Below are 22,058 nucleotides of genomic sequence, written 5' to 3'. Positions count from 1 at the left end.
AACGGGCTCTCTCTTAAGAAACCCCATCACTCTTATATGTTGATCTGCAAAGCTGCTGTTCTGACTGCTAAACATTTGGTAATGCCAAATGTATGAGAATCAGTCGGTCCTGTCTAAAGGCCTTTCAGGTTCCATGTAGCTCTGCCAAAAGAATTTGATGGAATCCTAGCTCCAGATTGTGTCAGTCCAAGGGAACACCTCTTCCTACTGTAACTAATCCTGTGTTCTCTGCTGAGGCAGCTGCAGCTATTGGTACAAGGTCTTCAGGCAAACTTCTTAATGGGCAAACTGTGCTGGAGCACAGGACAGAGAAGAAAGGGCGCACATTAGAGAAGGAAGGGGAGAGAGTTCGCCCCATATGCTAAGGCCTGCTAAAGGGCTCTATTCTTGTAATACACTATTTGAATATTGCAGTCCACTACAAAGGGAATTCAGTTTGATTCACTAGCAGTTTTCATGCCCACCTCAAGGTTCTTTGGGCCATGGTTTGTTGAGTGAACTTTGAAGCACCCCTATTTGACAGCTAGTCATATTTTCTTTATTATATACACAGGCCAGTATTCAGGAAGGATATCCTTCGTGAACCAGAGATCCACACTAGTGTAGCAACCAACCTCATGAAACAGTGTCCCATTTACACTGCTGTCTCTCTTTAACTCTCCAGGCCTCTTGGCTGCTACTCTTTGCTACAGCATCGTCCAGCTAAAGTCATTTGAACCTCTCCAGAGAAAAAGTGTTGCATTTTCAAGTTGGATTCTTAATCCTCAGATCTGCCCTTAGCCATAATTCCTTAGCCATCATTCCAGTGTGGCACAGGATGAGGAACGACTGTTTACTGCAGTACGTTTCATTATCAAGGGAGAAGACTGGAAAGGAGCATGAAGAGTCATTAGCAGAAACAGTTCCTTCCAGACCTCTCTAAGAGTCCATTGAGGAAGTCATTTCATGCCTGTATTCGGGGATTTTTTTTTAAAGAATCCAGTCTCCTTTAGAACCTTCCTTATCTTCAGTTTAAACAAAACAGTCACCCCACTTCTCAATAAAACTGACTAGGATAAATATAAGTATGCACCTTTACATTGAACATGCATGCTTCTTTCCCTTCGTGAATGACAACATTATTCCTTTAGCTGCTGTGATTTGACAAACACCCGCAGCAAGGGAGGTAAGACATCTCTGCCCGACGTCCTCATTTTAAAGCATTTTGTTATGAGGAAGAGAGCTTTGCACCAGGACCTACATTGCTGAAATAAAAAAAGAAATGATATATTTCGCATTAATGCTTTGTCAGGGGCAGGTGCTAGGAGCAGGTCAGTAATAACTCATACGGCATCAGTGAAGTTAAGTCATTATTCAAACAAATGAACAGCTCGGGAGGGCCAGGCCTAGTGAACACAGCAACTCCTTGCAGTGAGATAGTTGTGAAGACCGAAGGTCCCTGCCTTCACACAATTGTCTAAGCCTCCTCTCCCCCAGGTCCTTCCCAAGCAGTCTGAGACCCCATTGACGCATCTGTCTCTGCTCTGACCTCTTCATACCTTGTCTGGTCCTAGAAGACCTACAGGGAGGGGTCTTGGTCTCAGCAGGAGGAGACCCCCTGGCTTCTTGAGCAGCCTGCCAATCTCGGCCTTTGGGGCCCACTCCTCTCCAGCCTCCACTTCTGCCTCTGATTCTGGACTGCTCTCTGCCACAGCCTCTTCCTGCTTATAAAACCCTGCTACCTCTTCAGTTTCCGCACAACCTCCCAGTTCCTCTTCTCCCTCTGACCACTTATCATCATCCAGCCAACAATCCCCAGCTCTGAGCCTTCTTCCCTTGGGAGTTCTCCCCAGCTAGTCCTCCCACCACCACTCCTCTCCAGCCAGCCAGTCCATGACATGCTTCTACCCTGAACCAATATATTCTAAAATAAACTACATTTATTTTATAAGGTTACCTTTCAAGTAAGCATGTTTAGTATTGCAGCTTTCTTTTAATTTCCAGTATGAGATCTAGTTTTGATTTCCATTCAAGTAACAAATAAATCTATCTTCCTTGAAATAACAGTAGGGATCTAGCAGTGAAGGGAAGGGTCAAGTTACTTGTCTGGGGAGATACTGCCTACCTTTCCATCTTGAACTGGGCTGCATGCTTTGGACATTTTCTCCATCACTGATGGGTTCTGCTGCTCCCAGGCTGTAAAGAAAAGAACTTGCTCAAGGACAAAGGATTCCCTTGCCTGATCTTATGCCATGTTGCTACTTAGCAAGTCTCAATGAAATTAAGACTGTCAGTTCTTTAAATATTCCATATTGATATACATATGTTCGTTTCCATTAATATTTTCAACCATCGAATAAAAATATGCAGTGCATTCTGTAGTTAATCCCACATAAAAATATAGAAAAGTATCATTAGATACTTTTGAAGTCATTGGCAATTATTTCTGAGTACAGTGGTATCTCTGGTTACGAACTTAATTCGTTCCGGAGGTCTGTTCTTAACCTGAAACTGTTCTTAACCTGAGGTACCACTTTAGCTAATTGGGCCTCCCGCTGCCACCGCGCTACCGCCATGCGATTTCTGTTCTCATCCTGAGGTAAAGTTCTTAAGCTGAGGTACTACTTCCAGGTTAATGGAGTCTGTAACCCAAAGTGTTTGTAACCCAAAGTGTTTTGTAACCTGAGGTACCACTGTAAATATGAATGGAATCAGGTTCTTTGCAAAAGTCATGTAAGCTTTAAAACCCACATCAATGAATTTCATAGTCAAATTTGATATATGAACATTTAATTTGCCGATCGGAAGGTCGGCAGTTTGAATCCACAGGACAGGGTGAGCTCCTGTTGCTCTGTCCAAGCTTCTGCCAACCTAGCAGTTTGAAAGCATACAAGTGCAATTAGATAAATAGGTACCGCTGCAGCGGGAAGGTAAACAGCTTTTCTGTGCACTCTGGTTTCCATCACCGTTGCACCAGAAGCGGTTCAGTCATGCTGGCCACATGACCTGGAAAGCTGTCTGTGGACAAACACCAGCTCCCTCGGTCTGAAAGCGAGATGAGCGCCGCAACCCCATAGTCGCCTTTGACTGGACTTAACCATCCAGGGATCCTTTACCTTTACCTTAGTTGTCTTTAGTTTACTTGGACACTTTGATTTGTAGGTTGCTGCATTAGTTTTTCAGTTTTTAAGTTCTGGGGTCAGACTGAAAGGTGAGAATGTTTTCTCTCTTTAAATATATTCTTCAGGAAGCTGCATTCTTTTTCTCTCCCATTTTATCATGCTCTGTTGTAAGCATTGGTGGCTGCCAAGTCAACAGTTAAGAAAATAGCACTGTGAAGTGTTTTGGGACAAGCACAGGCCCTACTGTTTATATTCTTCTTTAATTGTTTATTTTAAAATGACTTATATTCCATTTTTAAGGATACCAAATTTACACTTGGAATGCCTTTTCTGCAACACTAAGTGGCAGAAAGATCAATTTTACATAATACTGAAGGGGGGCATTTTGTAGGGGAAGTGTTGTGTTTTTCCAAAAATAGCTATTTTAGTCTTCGTTGGTTGGAAGGTTTCTGCTAAATGTTCCTGGTGGTCCACATGTCTTGTGTGCTTTGATTGGAGTTCTTCTGCACCAGCTTGTAAAAACACAGTGGTATGTCATGGATTTGTGTGAAACTTTATGTTTGTTAAGATCCTTGTGATCCTCTTTCTTCTCCCAAAACTACTTCTCTGCCTAACTCCCATAAATAGGTGGCCTTGTGTCCTGCTTTACAGGGGACATCTTGTTGTCATCTATTTGAAGGGCTGTTTGGTCCAAGTCTGGTCTAATGATAAAGAACCATAAGGCAAAGTAGGAATCTTGACATTGCCCATCAGCAGTTATCACCTAAATCAGCAGCTTGAACAGATACACAATTCACAGTCTTCTCAAGGGTCCTGTGTACTGTAATTCTATTTAAATTAAATAATTATGCTGATGTATCACCTCCTGGCAAATAGAAGGAGAAGAAATGGAGGCAGTGAGAGATTTTACTTTCTTGGGCTCCATGATCACTGCAGATGGTGACAGCAGCCACGAAATTAAGAGACCCCTGCTTCTTGGAGGAAAGCAATGACCAACCTAGACAGCATCTTAAAAAGTAGAGACATCACCTTGCCAACAAAGGTCCGTATAGTAAAAGCTATGGTTTTCCCAGTAGTGATGTATGGAAGTGAGAGCTGGACCATAAAGAAGGCTGATCGCCGAAGAATTGATGCTTTTGAATTATGGTGCTGGAGGAGACTCTTGAGAGTCCCATGGACTGCAAGAAGATCAAACCTATCCATTCTGAAGGAAATGTGCTCACTGGAAGGACAGATCATGAAGCTGAGGCTCCAATACTTTGGCCACCTCATGAGAAGAGAAGACTCCCTGGAAAAGACCCTGATGTTGGGAAAGATGGAGGGCACAAGGAGAAGGGGACAACAGAGGACGAGACGGTTGGATAGTGTCTTCGAAGCTACAAACATGAGTCTGATCAAACTGCGGGAGGCAGTGGAAGACAGGAGTGCCTGGCATGCTCTGGGCCATGGGGTCACGAAGAGTCGGACACGACTAAACAACTAAACAACAACAACAAATTTATATCTCTGATATAAAAATAAAAGTTAGCATATGTAGATATTGTGCAATTGTGTGCCCTCTTTTGTTTTCTGATCCTTTCCCACTGATGTAGTTCTTCCCCCCACCCCGCCCCAGCAATGCATAAGCAGGCCACCCTATCTCCATGCATGCCTCTGTCACTTCATACATACTTCATAGATAGGATGTCCACTTATGTTTCATCAGAAAAGAGGAAACATATGTCCTGTCTTCAGCTGTGGCAACTGCAGTGCTTCTGAGATAAGGCCAATACTTTCCCTACGTGCCAAGCTGCCATGGTGGCACAGGGAATAGGTTTGGCACAAAGAGTAAGGGTCCTCTGCCCCATTGCTTGTTGCCAATTTGAGAAAACACAGGATATCACTTAATATTTCCATATCTTTCCCTTCAGTGCATGTACCTAACATTCTACATGAAGTTGAAATTTAGTAGAGTAGAAGAAATCCTTTTTGGGTTGATGCGACCCAAAGCAATAAAAGCAAGTCCGCCTCAAATTCTTACTAAATAATTGCACTGCTTTCCCCATTATATAATAATTTACAGCCACTATGCAGAGTACATGGAATAGCATTTTATTTTTTTTAAAAGCTGTCAAGAAAATATGACTTGAACATCCCATGAGTGGGTGTTATTAGATCTCCTGGTTTACAAAACTCCACCTAATCCCCTCCATTTTCAAAAGTAGCTGCACAGATTGTAACTGTGCCATTCCCTTAGGTAATTATAGGTAGTAATGAGTATGGGGAGTTGTTAACTGAAAATCACATAACTCTGAAAAATATATTAAGTTACACATATTTAAAGCTCTTATCCAGGCATTTATCACTCCCTTTCAGTTCTTTTCTCACATTACTACCTATATAACCAGTGATAAGTGCCTATCTGCCATTTATCTAGGTACTCTTTCCATTTATTAGAACTAAGTAAAATAAATATTAACCGGATTATCACTGACTCACAAGAAACTAGTAACTTCTATGCATATCGTATATGCTTTTAAGCATATACTGCTGCAAGAGAATTTACAATTTTGTATGGGGGTATTCTCATTACATGCAAATAAGCATTGATGCATCATCACCTCATTTACAAATCATTTATATCGCTATTGGCTATAACATTTTTCCTTCTTATATAATTGTTTTTCTTTAAATCCCCACACCATATCTCCCTTAATTGCCACTCTTCACATATAATTTCACTGAAGTTAAGATAATGCAATTTCTGCTGTTTTCTCTTCAGATGTGTGTATTAGACTAGTGTTTAACCCTAGGAACATATAGAAATGATATCAGTGTAAGTCAACTGGCCTCATTTCCAAAAATACGACTATGGGACCAAGATGTGAGACTGTAAATTACATAAGGAAGGAACCTTGCTTACTTTTCTGTTTGTAAATCATCTGAAAAAATAAGCACTCTGCTCCTTAGATGTTTACTCAGAAGTAAGCACCACTGAGTTCATTGGGGCTAAGTGAGTGAGTGTAGGATTGCAGCCAGGATCTCAGTAATCACAGAAGCAATATAATCATAACTCCCAAATATTTCAAAATGCCTTCATAGTATAAAGCTTGAGCCATCTGGGTTGTTTTACTAAACTATCCGTTGAATCATGTAGACACCTCTAAAATAAGGCACATTGTTGAGTTTTTTAGTGTCTTTTGGTGCTGTACTTTAATATAGGTGATGAGGGCTAATTTGGGGGTGGTTAATACACAACGAATCCTGTTTCATGACATGGGAGCAAACTGTGATTTTGAAGCTAACCATAATCTAAGATATTCCCTGTTGAGAATGGCATTTTTAAAAATCAGATATTTTAATGACTAAGAATGTAGCCAATGTGGATCAGCAGAATCACTATCTTTAAAACCATTTTTTCTTAAAGAATTCAAATAATACTTCTACTGTTTTGATAGGAGACAGTTCTTGCATTCATGCTCTTGTTTGTTTCTACAATAAAAGGCACGGTATGAAATAGCCATTGGTTTTTTTTTAATGTTTGAAAATACTTGAATGTTATTTTAGTTGGTTAAAAAGTTTCATTAAAAGGTAACACTGAACTTGTCGTTGCAGTTTGTGAAAAACAGATGAAAGTGGTTTTCAGAGACTCACCAGAAGAACATCTCCAGCCCTTTAAGGATAAAATGGAAGCTTTTTTCCTGGAAGGTATGTGCTTTCCAAAAAACGTTTGTTTATATGTGTTCTTTATACAGCCACATGAGGGTTCTCTTCTTAATAATGGCTAAGACTGCACCGAATGCTGGTGCCCATCTCTTCATACAGATGGGGAAGGGAGACCTTTTCAGATGGTACTGTAACAATTTTCCACATGGTCTCTTAGCTTCCATAATTTTACTTCACATGCAAAGGACAAAGACACTACATAACTCAGAAAAGGCTTTGCCAACATGGTACCCTCCAGATGATTTAAACTACAGTTCTCATTAGTCTCAGCCATGATCTCATAGTGTGGAACAATAAAATAAGAGCTCAGCATATAAAACCAAAAGCTTAGGAGCAACAGGTTAGGCCACATACCACTCAGAGTCTTCCTACACCTTGCTGCCACTCATTGTGCTCTGTGATCTGCTGTCTGGGGTAGCCTCCTCATTCTGCCTAATGTTGGGCTGACTCTGAAAGCTGAAACTGTGTGGGCATGTGTTAGGGCTTTGTCAGTCATGGAGCCAAATTGATGAAGCAGACTACCCAGCAAGATTCTTCTGTGCCAATCTCTACTAGCATTTTAATCTCTTATATTTTGTGTAAGATGAATTCATTGACTGGTTTTGATTTTAACCATTGCTTCAGAATGGATTACAATCTGTAAAAAAATATTAAAACAAGAAACAGTGAAACAAAGCCGACAAAACACGCTTCATGGAGCAGATTAAAATCAAAATTAGCCAGTGTTTAAGAAGCCATGGAAAATAAAATGGTTTTTACCTGGTCCTAAAATACATGAGAAGGTGGCAGGTGAATCTCAGTGGAAGAGAATGTTGTAGAGAAAAAGTGCCACAGCTAAAAAGTCCTATTGGTTGCCACTCAGCTTACTGCAGGTGATGGGGGTACATGAAGAAATGTCTTCAATACAGATCTTAACACATGGGCAGAAACACGTGGGAGAAAATGATCCCTCAGAGACTAAGTTGTAAAGGACTGTAAAGGTAAGCACAGGACTTTGAATAGTGCTCAAAAACAGACCACTGTTTCAGACTTGTGGGATATGTTCCCTTGTGCCAGTCCTACTGGGGACAGACCCAAGGGTAGGAAGAAGGCCGCTTCTCCTGGGTCCTTCACAGGGAGTGGCTTTCCTCCCAGCATCATTTACATTTTGCCCCTACACCTCTTAAATTCAGTGCCTGAAATATAATACGGCAACCTAACTCTCTTGCATTGCTTGCGGACCATTTTGAGAAGCTTCCATGGGCTTTGGTGTACAAAATGGTGTCTATTCTGACAAAGTTATCAGCTCAGTAAGCCAGCAGTTGTTCTCCAGCTCAGAGTTAAATCCAAGAAGGAAAAGAATCTGGGAGCTATAAAAACTCACCTCTCATTTCAGGTGGGCCTCTGTGAGCCCCTGAAGTTCATTTCAAAACCTTCTTCATAAGAACTCTGCTAGTGTCCCTAGCCAGTGCTGTTTTGTGCCACATAATGTGGCAGCAAATTCCATACATTTATTTTGTGGAGTATTTTCCCATAGCTAGCCTAAAACTCCTGCCTATCAATTTCTATTCTTGAGCAGACAACAAGTCCTCTCTTTTCACTTTCTCCACAGCGTTTCGACTGCTGTTTTTGCTCCCTTTTCAGTTCTGTGATAACTTCTTCTTTTTTAAAGACATGGCAACCAGCACTGTACACAGTATCCCAAAGGCACCATAGATTTGTTGAAGAGGTTTACAAAACTGGCAGCTTTAGTGTTAATAGGTTTCCTAGTAACCCTAGTATGAATTTTGCATTTTGGCACTGCTGCTGCACATCAAGGATTTTAAATCGGTTACCCCAGGATCTCTTTCCTGGTTAGTCACTGCCGGTTAAGACCCCCATCAGTTTCCCTGTGATTCTTCTGCCCCAGTGTGTATTACCTTACACTTGAGTCACCTTGTACCTCATTTATCATTTGATGCCCCTTCTTCCATAAAAAAGTAAAATTTGTTTCTATTTAAGTCAATAGCATTAATGCATGCTCCTTCTCTCTGGACTGCACTTTTGAGTATCACAAACTACAATTAGGTACACAGATCTCCTATTGTCACAGCAGTTCTACGAGACTCTTGTAAGGGAAAGCAGAGCTAATTGTAACTTGCGGTGCCTATTCAAGGAAATTGATATTCCCAAGCGGGCAGTATCTCCAAAAAAAAGTCTTCAGCAATTTACTGCCAAATGCCTGAGAAATCACATGCGTGGTGGCACAGTTTGATTATGTGAGTGGCTAGTCTTACAATTTCATTTTTCTTCCACAAGCATGGCTGTGAAAGAGACCTGAAACTTTAGCTTTATAATCTTCCCAAATTCAAAACAAAGTATATTGCACTCTGTATTGAGTAAGATCTACTCCCGTGTAAATGTGCAGTGGGTTACAACCCTAGACTATAAACATCTCATCATAGGTTCCTGCCCCTCACTAATGATACGTTTCTAGAAAATGTAATACATATATTAAGCTTCCCCCATAAACTTAGCAGGGTTCCTGCAAGGGAAGGCCTCCACAGTAGGACTGTTTCAGTCACAGGTATGTCTGTTCTGGTGGTCTTTTCATCTCATTTAATTAGCAGTTTATATTTATGGCTCCAGCAGTAAGTGAGCTTGAGAAAGCGCTGTGTATATGTGCACATTAACACCAGCAGTCTCGCACACTTTGATATATATTGCCTTCTACTAAACTCTGAGCCAGCCTTCTGTTCAAATTAAGCAACCCTAAATAATCAAAAAAAGCATATGGGAAAAACCTACCTCCAGTTGTTAATAATTTCCCAGCCTTTTTCTACAGATAAACTTGTCTCCCCACAATGTATTCTATGATATGCGAGGTTTGCTTAAAAAGGACTGTCATGCTGAAATTATTCAGGAGCCTTGGGGCAAAATGGATGTTACACCACTTTAGAGGAAATGGCAGGTTTGGGGCCCCTAGGAATGGGGTAGGAATAAATAGAGTGTGCCCCCACTCTCTAGTCCTGATCTGGATTGGGGCCCTTGCACCCGCTCTTTACAACCATTCATGCAATTGTTAATTGCATGGATGTTGTCGTGTTTGTCGCCCCAGGAAGCGTGAGAGAATCATGGTTCTCTTGATTTTGACAGTGATGAAGTTGGAAAATGATGAACCCCCTCAAATTATTCACTTATGCAATAGAATCTTGCTTCCGCGTATTACTATCCTGTGCCTAGAAATGTGTTCATTGATGGACCACACTACATTAATCTTAAAACTGTTTCTCAGAATTTCAGCTCAGCTCAGCGGTTTGCTGAGAATAGCATAGTGTTGATTGTTGCTAGACTTAAAACAAGTATTCAAAGTTTTCAGCTCTGCACCTCCAGTTCCTGAAGCAAAAGTAGCAAATGTGCCTTCCAGACGCTGTGGGACTCCAGCTCCCATTTGCCCCAGTCAACCAGACCAGTGGTTAGGGATTATGGGAATTGTAGTCCAGCAGGATCTGCAGAGCACCATGTTGGTCACGCCTCCCTTAAAGGCTGTGTGTTCCCTTCCACTAGTGCAGGAGTTTACAGCTTTACTGATTGTTGTTCAAGTGTCTGTCTTCCTGCGAGCAGGATACCTTCTCTGTAGTAATAAGGCTAAATATCTTACCTAGTAAAAGCTTGTGCAGACCACCTATTCCCAGTACTTTAGCTATTGTTAAGGGATTGGAAGTGTTTCATTTGCACAGGCTGTGCATGAGGCAGAAAACCTTGCTATTTTGTTGGATCTGCTGGTGTGCAGGTATTTTTTTTTAAGAGCAAAAGTACGTTTTTAAAAAATCATCTCTATAAAGGTCGAGAAATGATAATTACTGGAAAAATCAACTATTACTTTTGACAACCTGAGTAAGGAAAAGAATTCTTAACTCTCCCCTGCCCCGGCCCTAAATGAAGTATCCCATAATAGTCTAATGATACGTTTCTTTAAGCATTCCCTGCTACTTACTCACCTATTCTTTGTACGTTTGGTCTGCTGTTGCATACATAACATTCACACATAATCTCCATGTAGGAAAGCAAAATGGCTTTATATTCTTTGTTACAGAAGAGGCAGAACATGTTAGCATATGTGAGGCCAGCTGCTCTTACTCATAAAGGACTGATCTGGGAAGAAACTCCTGGATGGTTGATAGCCAAAGCATGATATGCCACATTACTATTTTTAATTAGTGGATATTTTTAATTAGTGGTAAAAACACAATGGAATAGTAATTTAAAATAATCAGAAATATGCTTCACAGTTCATCAATTTTTCCGTCTATGGCATATGTTTTTAGTGAAACAGTGTTTGAATAACCATAATTTCCATGTTTTTCAAATTCCATTTGTTGCTAAACATTTATTGTGATCCTGATTTTCATTGCCTCATGCTCAGGCATGTTTCCCCTTTCTTTCCATGGCCATGAATTGCAACAGCTGCAGGCGACTGGAAACATGTTAATAGTGCCAGGGATAGGATATGACTGTCTGCTCTCAACAGCAAAACTGAATCTTACAAGGAGATAATACTGAGATTCTCTTTTCAACAGGAATGTTTATTTGCCCATGTAATTGTTGTGTGCAGTTGTAGAAAGAGGCTCAGTGTACACAAATTCGGATATGAAATGGATCTCGCCCTGTGAAGTAGCAAACGCTACTCTTAATTGAAATTTTGCAATCTAATGAAAAGAAAGCTGTCCTAACACCATTACAGTCACTTCTTCACAGTTGTGTTGTACATAAAGGGATCAAATTAGTACAAGTTAACTCATTTAAACCACCTGGTTTGGCAGTTGCTGTCCTTATCAACCAGGAAGTAACTATTCTTTTGATAACGGAAGTTATCTCAGACCACGTCAGAATTATTCATGTCCATAGACACAGATGTATAGCATTCAAGCCATAATGGATTAACTTCTTTATAACCCTTATTCATTGATGTGGTTATTCATTTTAAATGCAGCAGTCTTATACAAACTCATTTTCAGGTTTTCCATGTTTAAAATTCTGAAGTACTGCCTAAGAGTATTGTTTAGTGGGAAGGAATGACTATTTCACACTGGTCTAACAATTGCCCTGTGTCCTAATATCCCTCAATGACTCCTATACATGATTTTTGAATATGTGGCGATCTGCCTTCTTTCAGCCCAAGCACCATTTGGTCTGCTACGTCACCATCATATGTCGGTGAGCACATTTGTTAGTCCACATTAGGAAGGCTGGTTTGTGAACAGGGATCAGGTGACTGGATATAAATCCTTCATGAATATTCAGCCTACATGCTTCATGAAGATACAGAAAAGGTAAATGAGATCCCAAGGCCTTAGTCAGCAACTAGCTTTCACAGGAAAACTGCTTTGTGAATAGAGTCGGGGGTGTGGAGAGCCAAGGCTGTCCCTATCTCTTCAAGGTCACTAAACTGCCAAATCCTATTTCTATAGACATTTGTCCCTCAACATCCCTGTTTTGTCTCTAGGATGCCAATTTCATTAGACAAGTAGTACCCTCGGTGGCCTGGTTTGGCCTAGAGTCTTCCATTGACTTTCCTAGATGTGGAAATCATGTAGACTTCTTATGATCCACTTCAACATGCCTTGTTAATGGTATGCTCTGACTTGGGAACATGAGGATGTGCCCTGAATCACCCCAATTTGCCTTGTTATTCAGGGAATACACAGTTCCAGTGTGCACACATAGTAAACATTACTTGATTTTACTACCTATTATGAATTCTGTACAAGTTAAACATGGACATACTGTCAGTACCTTATTTGCATCTGGTTATATTGTTGGCCAAAGTGTGAAATAAGTGTGAGAAACAAGTGTAAAGAGGCTTACATAATTCATTTAACTCTTTGGGCAGGTAGTTTCAATCTAGTTATGATGTTTCAGACATGGCTATATTCTGAACTAAAAAAACAGCAACCCTGTTCAGCGCAGTTTTGACCACTGGTCTAACCAAGCCCTTTTTCTAGCTCAGCATCAATGCACGCAGCTTTAAAGGTGTAAATTATGAAGGAAAAGAATAGAAATAGACTCACATGTTCATTTCATTTTTAACATTATGCAGGATCATTTGCTTGTGGCCTGGTTTTGTATATTAAGATGCAATTCACAATCTGACCAGTACCTTTATGGATATTAAAGCTGCTGCAAACCATTTCTAACATTGAATATTCTCAGATATTGCTTTCTGACTCTCGTAAGCAAAAAAGCTATTGAAATTTTCACTTTCTTCCAAGCAACACTTGGATAAAAAAACTGAGTACTGCAGTTCTTTATTTTTCCAAACACACACTCACACACATATCCATTTTTGCCTTTAATCTATTCACTGTGATTGAAATATACATTTAAATGAGCAAAGAAACAGATGTGCTCCATATAAAATATGCTATAAATCTTGTCGCACAACTTCTTTGCTCCATGCTCTCTTTCAGAAACTGTCAAATATCCAATTTTCATTCTGGTATAAAATGCTCATTTTCTGACTTGGCGCCAACCACCATATGCCAGAATAAAGTCAGTAACCAACAATAAAAAAGGCAACATAAGCACCTTTGAAATGGTACAAAGCAATTAACAGTGGGGAAAAGTCTATATAAATCTATGAAGAATTAATCTCTGCTTTGCCACTGTCCTGCTGTGCATTTACAATGAGCCTCTGCTCCTGACCACCAGAAGTGGCTTAACTTCATAAAAGGAGAATGTCCTAATGAGGGAGGGAAAATAAATGAAAATGAAAGCCCTTGGTTCTTTTTATATCCTTTCCACCTTTTAACTGTTTTAGGAAAACATAGTTTTGCATATGTTCTGATCTGTGAGTCTGCTGCACATCTTGCATGCCTATATTTTTACCTGATCATGTGAAACCAATCTTTACAAAGCTCAATGTGAAGAAATAACCTCAGCTTCATAAATCATTGTTAGCATCCCACAGGAGGAGGTAATGCTGTGGTTTTTCTCTTCTAAAACATTTCAAGCCTTCACTTTCATATGTTTTTTCCTAAAATTAGTTTCATTCTGCCCCTATGCATTCTCTCTCTCTCTCTCTCTCTCTCTCTCACACACACACACACACACACACACACACATACAATGACCCATTCTTTACAAATCAGGCTGGATATATAAAGCAATTTACTTGTTAGCTGGGTATTTATAACAGTCTCATGTTTTAGAGAAGACCTGTTTCCTATTCTTATGGACCATCATTTATCATAATTTTGAACATATTACCCCGTACTAAGAATGTGCTGATCTTTATGTTTTTTCTCTAATTCTTGCTAGAAGATTTTATATGTGAAATCTGCCTGCAGAATAGATTAGTTTAAATTTACTGAGTTTAAAAGGGATTAAAACTAATTTTCAAGTTTCTTAAACTGTTTGGGTATGCTTAGCAATCTCAGAAGTATGAATCAATGACATTCTGTTTGTAATACTAGCATACATTTCTGTTATGTTTAATAAGAACGTGTTTTAAAAGTTATTATCTGTAATCCCAGCTGGAAAAGGAATGATAGATTAACGTCATTTTAACCTAATTGCATGGGAATATTTTTGCAAAATTAGATTTTTACAGTTTCCAGTTAGAAAAACATTACTTTCAGCATAATCTAAATTTAGAGGCGTGCAGGGTATTCTGTTAGCACCAGTATATTTTAGTGAAGTGTTGCTAAAGAATATATTAATTGAAAACAAAATTTAAAATATCATCTTTCATCTTCTAAGCAGAAGTTTTCTTTAAGTAAAACAATCTGTCTTTCAAAAGCAAATTTCTAGGGGGAGAAGATTGTCGTTTATATTGAAAGATACGAAAGAAAAATGAATATATAATATCTGGCTTAGCTGGCCTCACTGCCATAATACCTAGTAAACTAAACTTCAACATTATTTTGACAAATATATAGGCAACATTATCCTATTTTAAACAGAGCATATTTTCTTAGTTTCCTTGTGTTACTTCTGATAATAAACAGTTGAATTTGTTCTGTGGGCTGAATGCATAAATATAATCAGTGTTTTTGCATGTGAATACTCAAGATTTCATGTACCGTGGACTTGAAAAATGTTAAGACTTCCAAAATCCCTCCAGTTTAGGGATGAGTAGTATCTCACCCTTTGCACACCCACATGCACAAATATGTATACACTATACTTACATATGTACACTTCTTAAACATCAAAGCAACACTGGTTTGAAAACAGGTTAGGTTACAGTATTGCGCATATAAAACCTGGCATTTTTAAGATTTGTTAAACACTGCCCCTTAAAAATGTTGTTGTTGTTAATTAATTAATTAAATTTGTATACAGTGGTACCTCGGGTTGAGTACTTAATTTGTTCTAGAGGTCCGTTCTTAACCTGAAACTGTTCTCAATCTGAGGTACCACTTTAACTAATGGGGCCTCCTCCTGCTGCTGCTGCTGCTGCTGCACGATTTCTGTTTTCATTCTGAAGCAAAGTTCTTAACCCGAGGTACTATTTCTGAGTTAGCGGAGTCTGTAACCTGAAGCGTCTGTAACCTGAAGCGTATGTAACCCGAGGTACCACTGTACTGCCCTATACCCGCAGGTCTCTTGTACATCTTAAGGGAGCAATCCAAACCCAAGATGAGCAAGGATGAGCAAGTTAGGATTGAGCAGTTCTCTGATTTAGCCAGCCAATTCCTGGTACAGCTGGGCCACACCAGTGTAATTCCCCCATGCTGGGGGGAACGGGACTTGGGAACAAAAACAGACATTTCATTAATTGATCATAAGCAATTAACACAGAGAGTTTTAAAATAATCAAATAACCAGGAAGGATCAGGACCATGATTCGGGGGGGGGGGGGGAATATTAATTATGCTACATATCGGGCGAGTACATGTCAAGGACTTGGTCATCCCGAATTTGGCCTTGTATACATGAGCTGACCTGGCATATATTGGAGATCTGGCTGGATGGGACAGGAATTGTAAATTGGTCCACATTTTGTGCACTTGGTTTCCTGATGCAGCAGCTGGCAAATCTAAGTGATTCTGGAGGGCAGGGAGGTAAAGTTGCAGTAGTTTATGTGATTTTTATTTTCCGGTCTAGTTTAGCAATTACTTAATTTTGAGTGTTGTCTAATCCACTGAGCCTAGGGCTTGCCGATCGGAAGGTGGGCGGTTCAAATCCCCGCGACGGGGTGAGCTCCCGTTGCTTGGTCCCAGCTCCTGCCAACCTAGCAGTTTGAAAGCATGTCAAAGTTCAAGTATATAAATAGGTACCTCTCTGGCATAAAGGTAAACAGTGTTTCCGTGCGCTGCTCTGGTTTTGCCAGAAGCGGCTTAGTCATGCTGGCCACATGAACCAGAAAAACTCTCTGCGGACAAACATCGGCTCCCTCGGCCAGTAAAGCGAGATGAGCACTGCAACCCCAGAGTCATTTGCGACTGGACTTAACTGTCAGGGGTCCTTTACCTTTTTAATTTTGAGTGTATGCACCTAATGGTGGACTTCTGAGCAGAGCAGAGATACCATTAATGTGCTAGACAACCCACTGCTCAAATAGTCTCCCTGCCTGATTTGGATGAGGTGATCTCCAGTCTGGTGTTGGAGCTTTCTTAACCCACTTTACTTTTCAAAAAGTGCTATTGAGATCCATTAAAATGAATGGAAGCTCAGAGATTTATTTCAGTGAGATGTGAAAATGCCCTCCATCAGTCTGAAAGGTGCCACCAATCTTTGTGTAGTTTTTGCCACAGCAAATTAACATGTCTGTCTTTTATGGAATTTGTACTCAATAATTGTCTAGCTAGAGCCAGGTTTTTTAGCTCTAGTTCTGTGTATCAATGGGAACAGAGTTCCTCACATAAAGCAAGTTTTCTATGTGATTTTTTAAAAAATTGGTTTGAATTAATTCACAATCTGGTCAAATTCATTTCATTTTGTCTATCGCCTACATAATTGTCAATCATTAAATAAAGAAAACTTACTTTGGGCAGTAGCTTGCACCTTTGCAACATTTAGTTTAAAGAAAAGGCGAGTGAGAGAAGATATGATAGAGGTGTATAAAATTTTGCATAGTATGAGGAAGGTGGACAGAGAAACATTTTTCTTTGTCTTTCATAGTACCGGACCTCATGGACATCCATTGAAACTGAATATTGGAAGGTTCAAGAAAGCCAGCACATAGTTTAACAGCCAGAACATAGTTAAACTGTGGGATTGAGCGGCTTCAAAAGAGGATTAGACAAATTCATGGTGGATGAGATTATCAGTGGCTACCAACAGTGATGGTTATGTTCTGCTGCCCCTGTTGGAAGCTATATACTTCTGAAAACCAGTAACTGGGTACCAAAGAAGGGGAGAGTGCTGTTGCACTCCGGTCCTGCTTCCCACAGGAATCTGGTTGGCCACTGTGAGAACAGGATGCCGGACTGGATGGGCCATTGACCAGATCCAGCAGACCTTTATTTAGATAAGTGGTATTAATGGCGTATTCAATGCAAAAGAAATGCTTACTGAAATCCAATTATTACATGATATATGCCTCTCTACTCCAGAGGCTATGTTGTGTTGGAGTTCCAGAAGAGATTTCCCAGAACATGCGTTTTTGTCAAGAATGGATCAGACAGCACAACTTTCTCTCTTGGTCTGATGCCAGACTGTCTGGAGAGATGGCTTATGTCCCTTGTCAGGAACTGATGAATCTTTATAGGTTACCTCTGATTCCTGGGAAAAGATCTCTGGTGACGTCTTCATATATTTGTCCTTTCTAGCATGAGAAGAGCAGCATCTTGAAATTCCATCGGGAACTTTAATCTTGCCCTTTTTATAAGAGCCTGCATTATGCTGACAGTGGAAAATAAATGGCTTCGTTTCCAAAGATGCGGAAAACTTCTAAGATCCTAAATTGAGGGCCTATACTTATTAACCGAGAACACCCAAAGCTCTGAATAAAAGGGAATCTGTGGTTTAAAGGGTGAGGGAGGAGAGCACCTGTAATGAATGATTCTGTGATCCTCTAGATGTTAGATAGTTGAGATTCCTGCATTGCAGGGGATTGGACTTGATCCCTTGGTATACTTTCCAACTCTATGATTCTGTGATTCTAGGAACAATAGCAGATATGCAAGGGTGACTCCATGCCACATTTTTTAATACTTACGTGACCTTCGTGTTCACATCATGTATAGAAACAAGTGTGAGACAAGCATTCAACCCACACATTAGGAAGCCATGATGAGCTTGCAACAAGGTACCTGTCTTGGTTTGCTTCAGCATGCAAGAGCTAAATGGAAAGCAGGAAAATGGACAATTATGCATGTCCTCACTATAAATGTGATGCTTTTGCAACACAACAAGAATAGTTCTCTGATAAAAGACACCCTGAAAAGCTTCTTTCTATCAAGCTGTGCATGTACATCCAATTAAGTTTAGAGCCCACATGATATTTGTAGAAATACTTCTTTTATCCCCACTGCACTGGGCTCCACAATCCTTGCACATGTTCAGGATGGAAAGCTTCAGCACTACACCCTACAGTGTCTACAAGAATACACTTTAATGCTTGAAATAGCTCACTCTTGGTACGAGAAATCTGAAATATAAAAAAAAATACTTTAGAATGCAGATACATATTCTGCTTTCTTAAATAATAAACATGTTGTTTATTTGTAGCTGTAGAAGAACATAAGACAGTGGAGAGTCATTTGGAGAATGTGCAGAAGTGGTGAGTATTACAGATTCTTTAACACGTTGCGTTATGAAAGGTCCTACTTCATCTTTAAATATATTTGAATAAGTGAAAAAAATCATCAAATGCACCAGAGTCCTTATTTTTAAACACATGCTCATACTTCCAACATTTTCATACAGCTTGTCTTGGACTTTAGGGAACAAGCTGTCTGAAATGGAAGCTTTCTAGACAAAACAGTTCATTATGTGGTAAAAACTGTTCCTAGAGTGTTCTACTGCAGACTCCAGGTTTTGGTGAGGGGTGTTGAATGATTGATTAAAATAATCACATGCACAGAAAAAGCAGAGACTTGGTAATATAAGAAGCTGCCTTAGATTAAGTGAGGTCATTGGTCTGCGTGGCTCAAACGTCTACGCATAGTTCGCATACAGCACTAAAGCAAACTATGGTTTAGCCTGAATGCACCAGTGGGTAGACTCCCAAGACAGGAGACTGGGAATGTTTTGCTCCTCCACCAGTTTTCTGCTGCTGCTGCTGCTTTGAGCTACATTTGTTGGAAAGAGACAAACTACTAGTCTGGGTTTACGCAACATACTGAGCTCGGCGTGCTGAGTCATGGCTTGGGATACAGTAGTGTGGCTGCAGCAGAACTGAAGAAGAAGCAAAGCGGCTGCAATTTCTCCATAAGTCTGCATGCTTGCATGTGGCGTTCACTACACTTGCATATTCACGGTAAGGAATGATTTGACTCAGCGTTCCTTCCAAACTGAGCCATTGGCAGCAGCCCTCCAGTTTTGCAGCCAGGGGCCTCACTCTGCTGTACTAGGGAATGCCAGGATTGAATCTGCATGTAACACCCTGTGACTGAGCTGTGTTCCTTCCTCCAAGAGAGAATCTCTGGGAACTCAAACTCAAACTGCAAGCGCCATAGAGCAGTTCCTTAGCCATAGCAGCAGACTGAGAACATTTCATCTCAGCATCTTGGCTTTTGTTAAGGGAAAATTTCTGCTGTGTCTTTTTTAATGCAGACCTGTAATCTGAAGTGGTGCGGTCTAGGAACAATTTTACCACACGCTTGACAATTTATATACCGTTTAACTACAATTGTCATCAGCTTCAAAAGGGATTTGCTGTGTAGGTACAGATTGTTGTTTACACTAAAGCCCAGTTGATACATCGAATCCCAGCTGGTGCAACAAATGCTTTTTGTTGTTGTCGTTGAAACATCTGTTCCTCTCTTCACTGATTTGTATGTTCAGATTTCAGGTGTATAGATATTAATATACATTTTAATATTCTAATACAAGTTTGTTGCAAAACAAGTTTAACAGTAGAAGACTCTTTCTAATGTATTTCAAGAGTACTTCAGCCTATAGTATGGACCTGGTAAATCTTAAAGTATTAGCAATAACACCTGTTGTTCATTGCTGCTGTCGTCAGTTTCCCAAGATCCTGAGAAAATAAATCGTTTTCAGGGTATTATACCTGGAGACTTTCATTGGGTATCAACTGGTGTGATGTTGACATTGCTTTTAATAAATATAGACTGTAATTCTGGGCTCATCCACACTTACCTTTTGCCTATGTTTTCCAGCCATAGGTCCATACTTTCCTAGTCCGTATCTGCCACTTTCCCCAGGAAAACCTGCTCTTTAACGCTGAATTGGAGCAAATGGCAATTTGGGTTTTTCACAGATTGATGAGAGCATTAAAGAGCAGGTTTTTTGTGGGCAAAACGGCAGTGCAAAAAAAAAGTGCTCAGAGAAACCTGTGCCTAGAAAGTGTGAAGGAAACTTAGTATGAATGAGCCCTTAAAAAGGCTGAAGGGGTTGGGGTTTTTTGTTAGTTAGTTAATTAGCTTTCTTCGCCCCACAGAAGGTAAAGTTAGTTAATGCATGGTTTTTCAGAGCCAGGCTCATCTCATAGTCTGGACAGTGTAGGCTCTGAAGTAAGAATAGAGTTCTAAACTTAGGTGCCCCTAGAAGGGAAATTTAACAGTTTTATATATAAGGCAGTTAGTCGTTTTCCTCAAAAATATTCCAAGCGATTTGGAAAGACTGCTTAAAAATAGAACAAATTTCCAGGATAAAATGGCACCATAATAAAAAGAAAACAAAATTCCTAGAAATAAACACGGAAAACACAATTAACAGTAGCAATAGAGTCAGCATAAGAATGTAATTAAAAATAAGTCATAAATAGATCATAAAATGCAACCATTAAGCAGTTGCACAGCTGCGAATGCCAACTGAAATATAAATGCCTTAATGTGACAACAAAATTGGAGGAGGAAAGGAGCTAAGCAAACCAAATCTGTTTTGGAAGTGAATTCTGTACAGTATCTCAGTCTAGTCTTCAAGGATGAATACCTGGTGTCTGCAGGTATTCATCCTTGAAGAAGCCCACCACTTTCTCCTTCAGAATCTTTTATTTTTTTACCTGACCTTTTTGGCTTTTGTTGTTTGCTTATTTGGGGGCAGGAGCTGTGGCCTGCGTTTTGTTTGGTTTTTTGTATTTTTGGGTTTTTGGGGGAGGGAAAGCAGGAAAGGTTTAGCCTGTTGCTTGGAAGATTTTACTGAGTATCACCAATTTTTGTTCCATGAAATGGGTATTTTGTGGTGCCCACAACAGTTCCTTAAATTTCCAGATATGCCCCAGGCACAAAAATAGGTATGCTACCTCTGATCTAGGACTTTGGGGGCTTCCATATACCCATGGTAATGAGCATAAGTCAATAGGATTCTGGTAAATAAAATCAGACGCTTTCTAAAATGTTTCCGTGCCCATATTCATTCATATTGTGTCTTAATGTACACACCCACCAAAACAGCACCATTATTATTATTATTATTATTATTATTATTATTATTATTATTTAATTCAGAAGTGCTGGGTGGATCCATTGCTGGTACAGTGCCCAGATTATAGCAGATTTATGTTAATTGCCAGCCTAGGCTACTGAGTCAGAAATCTGCCCTGAGGGAAACTGAACTTCCACCTTAGGTTTATGTGCTGACAATTTTCCCCTCCCCTGCCCAACACTGTAGCTTTGAAGAATTGGTGGGATACTTCGGGATAAAACCAAAGTCTGGCGAGAAGGAGACCACGCCAAACTACGTTTTCACGGTGTGGTATGAGTTCTGCAGCGACTTTAAGGCCATTTGGAAACGAGAGAGCAAAAACATTTCCAAAGAAAGGTAAGGTTCTAATAAAGCCATTAATACATTTTTTTTCAGAAGTCTGGGAAACTGGTCCTTTTTAAACTCAACAAATTATACTCCCATATTTCACAGGCGTCATTGTTTTCTTTCAGATCAAATGGACATCAAGGAAAGATTATTCCCTCAGGGTGCCTAGGAAAATTCACCAAAGGGATGCTGTCCCCACAAAAAGATAAACACATATAATCTGATAAATTACACTTTCTTAACCCCTTCCAATTACTAGCTAGTAAAATGAAAGGGGAGCTGTGCTAATTTGTAACAGATTGCTTCTCTTTGCATTTTTGTGTTGGACTGCTCTAAATGAGGCAATATTGCTGTTGCAGACAGGACAGACAAATAAAAGTGAATGCTTTTTCCAGTTAATATACTACA

The 22,058-nt window shown here is 39.9% G+C and overlaps 1 protein-coding gene across 1 annotated transcript in view; it reads left to right on the top strand.

The window, feature by feature from the left end:
* Positions 1 to 22,058, top strand: part of FMN1 (formin 1) — a 118,065-nt gene that overhangs the window by 83,631 nt on the left and 12,376 nt on the right. The window contains exons 13-15 of the mRNA XM_028722014.2: positions 6,696 to 6,788; positions 18,444 to 18,495; positions 21,510 to 21,659. Of these exons, the coding sequence (XP_028577847.2) occupies positions 6,696 to 6,788; positions 18,444 to 18,495; positions 21,510 to 21,659 (295 nt within the window). The remainder of the gene's footprint in view (positions 1 to 6,695; positions 6,789 to 18,443; positions 18,496 to 21,509; positions 21,660 to 22,058) is intronic.

Source organism: Podarcis muralis, chromosome 1 (genome assembly GCF_964188315.1).
Source record: "Podarcis muralis chromosome 1, rPodMur119.hap1.1, whole genome shotgun sequence".
Taxonomy (NCBI): Eukaryota; Metazoa; Chordata; class Lepidosauria; order Squamata; family Lacertidae; genus Podarcis; species Podarcis muralis.
The sequence above is the reverse complement of the archived record's forward strand: the minus strand, read 5'-3'. Positions and strand labels throughout refer to the sequence as shown.